The sequence below is a fragment of the Montipora foliosa genome, chromosome 13 (assembly GCF_036669935.1).
Source record: "Montipora foliosa isolate CH-2021 chromosome 13, ASM3666993v2, whole genome shotgun sequence".
Taxonomy (NCBI): domain Eukaryota; kingdom Metazoa; phylum Cnidaria; class Anthozoa; order Scleractinia; family Acroporidae; genus Montipora; species Montipora foliosa.
The window spans coordinates 41,566,468-41,569,699 of record NC_090881.1 but is presented as its reverse complement, the minus strand read 5'-3'; the positions used below and the strand labels follow the sequence as shown (position 1 = coordinate 41,569,699).

General features: G+C 39.9%; 1 protein-coding gene across 1 annotated transcript in view; it reads right to left on the bottom strand.

Annotated features, from left to right (window-relative positions):
- Positions 1-2,948, bottom strand: part of LOC137982359 (proto-oncogene tyrosine-protein kinase receptor Ret-like) — a 36,943-nt gene extending 33,995 nt beyond the window's left edge. Inside the window, exon 1 of the mRNA XM_068829461.1 lies at positions 2,721-2,948. Within this exon, the coding sequence (XP_068685562.1) occupies positions 2,721-2,769 (49 nt within the window). The 5' untranslated portion in view covers positions 2,770-2,948. The remainder of the gene's footprint in view (positions 1-2,720) is intronic.
- Between the last annotated feature and the right edge of the window lie 284 nt (positions 2,949-3,232).

Below are 3,232 nucleotides of genomic sequence, written 5' to 3'. Positions count from 1 at the left end.
CAATGAATTCTAGTCAAAAGTAATGCATTCTGGTAAAAAGTAGTAAATTCCAGAATTCGTCGCAGGTAACATATATACTTGTCCTTAAATCCAGATTATGTTGCTGCTAGCTCGCTCCGCAGCAACATAAGTCTACTCGGCTACTTAGAATGAACAAGAGTCGCAGCTACATCCATCGAACCATGCTCCCAGATTCCGCGCAATACCCACTTTGATGAAAACACAATCCCCTACCCTGATAGTATTAAGAGCAAACATTTCAGTGTCGAGATGCTATTACTATGAATTCGGTTTTGTCGTCATTAAGCATAAGTTTGTCGGAGCACATCCAATGCTTGACGTCCCTAATACAGGTTTCCATTGATCTAACTACCGCATCTTCACTAGAAGGACAGCTTGGATTAAAAGATAAATAAAGCTGGGAGTGATCTGCATAACAAAGCAATTTTGGAGGATGACGACTGACAATATCAAAGATTTTGCTTGAATATACGTTAAACAAAAGGGTACCTAAGCAAGAGCCCTGTTCACTCTACCCTGGAGAAGGCCGTAACTAAGACGAAATATTTGAAAGTGCTCCCTGATGACAAATTGTTCTTAGCCAAATGTGACCGAACTTGATCCGCAACAACGGTCTCGACGACGTTGGAAATATAACAGATTACCCACAGGACGTAGATTTTTAAAGTCATTCGAATCAGATCCACACTTCTTCAATATAGGTGTCACTATTGCCTCTTTCGATACTTTAAGGAAATAACCAGACTGCAAGGGTCGGTTAATAATTACCGTAATTGCAGGTCAAAGCTCATCCATACACTAAACAACCAATGAGGTGGGATATGAATCGAATCAGTAAACAAGATTTCTTTGAAGATCGCATGATAATATGCCATACATCATTCGTTGACAGCGATTTAAAGGTGGTAAATAAAATAGCAGGAAGATTGGTCTCCACTTCTTATGTTGGTACATTAGGATTTGCCTTTCCCAGTTTAGACAGGGGCACCCAACGTCAATTTTCGGAAAAAATCTGTTCGGAAGACGGTTTGAGATCTAGAATTTTCGGAACATTTGTTGTAGAATTTCTTGCTTTTTTGCCTGTCCTATGATTTTCGAACATCTGAAAAATGGTATAATTGTCTATTTTTAACGGATTTTTACCCTAAAAAGGTCACCTAGAATCTTCGAGAGCCTTTTTTCTGGAGAAAATTTTCGAAAAGGTAAGTTTTGATCCCTATAATTTTCGGATCACTACGTAGACTTTCAGCTAGGAAATCCGAACAGATGAATTTTTTTTAGGGGATAAAAATATGCCTATATCTACCGTTTAAATACCAAAATACGTTTAACAACTGCATGTTTAAGTGGTTTTGAACTATATTCTCGTTGGGTGCCCCTGTTTAGAGTGAATGCTGGTCACCTCCTCAATGAAGAACCTGCCTATTAGAGGGTCAAACTGCCGGCGGACAAATGGAAAACTAGGTCCATGAGGTGCCGGTTTTTTAGTCTAAAAGTCACATTGAATTACGCTGCGTAAACAAAAGAGGAGGTCAAACGTACGCAAATGAAATTATTGACAATTTCTACAAGTATAAGGAATCTCTGTGTGGAACATTTGACCAAAACCTTAAATATCGACACAAGACATTTCAATATTGCTTCACCACGATGTAATGCTTAAAATCCATATAGCACTTTATTTTTCTTTTGAAGCGTGAAATGTAAATCCAAATGGATGGGAAACTAAAGCGAAGCGAAAGGTTTGAGCGGCGTGAAATTTTATCCCCTAATCCTCACCAATTGCGTCTTGTGTCGCTCTCGACCTCAACAAGATGAAAACCTGTACGTAGCTTTACCAGTTGTCATTTGAGCAATTTAAACAACTCTGAAATCATATTGGAAAGTGGTCTGCTTCATTACCAAACACATCCGTAGAGACCCATGATCAGCCCATCGGAACAGAAGGTAGTAATTAACGGTAAAATTGGAACTGGTTTATATGAGACGGGAGAGACATTACCACTTGCCGGCCTGGTTTTTCCCGTAGTTTCGTTCCCCACCCCTTCCCCCTTACATACTGACTCCTAATGGGACTCCCAGAATGAACCAACCATAGCTTCACCAGTACTCCACTAAAAGAAAAACGTGACTTTGATCTAACATCCGCTGATCTGTTGCGTGACACATAACTGATACAGCACGATATTCCGCTCAAAATTACATCCTTTACGGTGTTAGCATAGATATTTCACAAAATCACGCCGCATTTAAGACTGAAATAAACATTAAGAAATCGAATGTTGAACGTAGTTAATGCGGTACACTCCTTACTTCCGTATCGAATCAAGCAAGTCAATCAAGTTAAATTTTCATTGAGGAAAACACCTTGACAGAGAAAAAAAAACTGTCACTTACCTTTACACTACGTTTGTTGATGCCATATAATGTACTCAGTTATGACAATCTGCTGCAGATCCGTAGTCAAAAGGAACGAAAAGGATTACATAATTATGAGAACTTCGTCGAGGGAGGGTAAACAAAGCCCCCCGCAAATTTACTTTGGGCTGTGGGCCGATGCAAATCTGTTCCTCACTAATTAAGGGCAAGGAAGATTCGATTCTCGCCTACCCTGTGAAGGACTTTCTATGCAAGGTGCCAACCTTTATTGGCAACTTTTACCGAAAAACAATCCATCTTTTACTAAACTGATTTCTTACCTGATAAATTGAAATTGAAAGCAAACAATACGATTAAAGCACCAAGCATTGTCGGCTTGAGATGTAGACGTTCAGTGGCGTAACTTCTGTTAATGCTCCTATCAATGTTTATGCAGCAAAAAAATATACCGATGTCGATGAACAAAAAAATACTACGCTTATCATCAGGGATATATAAGGCAATACTTATCCGTTGACATATTTTTCATGGTTCGATGACAAGCTGCATATCAAAAGACTCGACACCTTCTGACGTTTACATGACGGAGATCACAAAGAACTCTAAACACACCCGCCTGGTATGTTAGCTAAGCCATGCTGATGAGGCCCAAAAGGCCGAAACAGCTGTCCATGGCTGTTAATTGACCAGGTGAAATGGTTGTGCGCATGCGTGATGTGTTGGCCACACCGGGTTAGTGTTAGCGTGTGTCACCTTGCTTTTATTGCTCGTTCCGATTTGCTTGTTGCACCCGTACAACTCCTGAGAAAACAAAGAACAACCGCTGAAATTA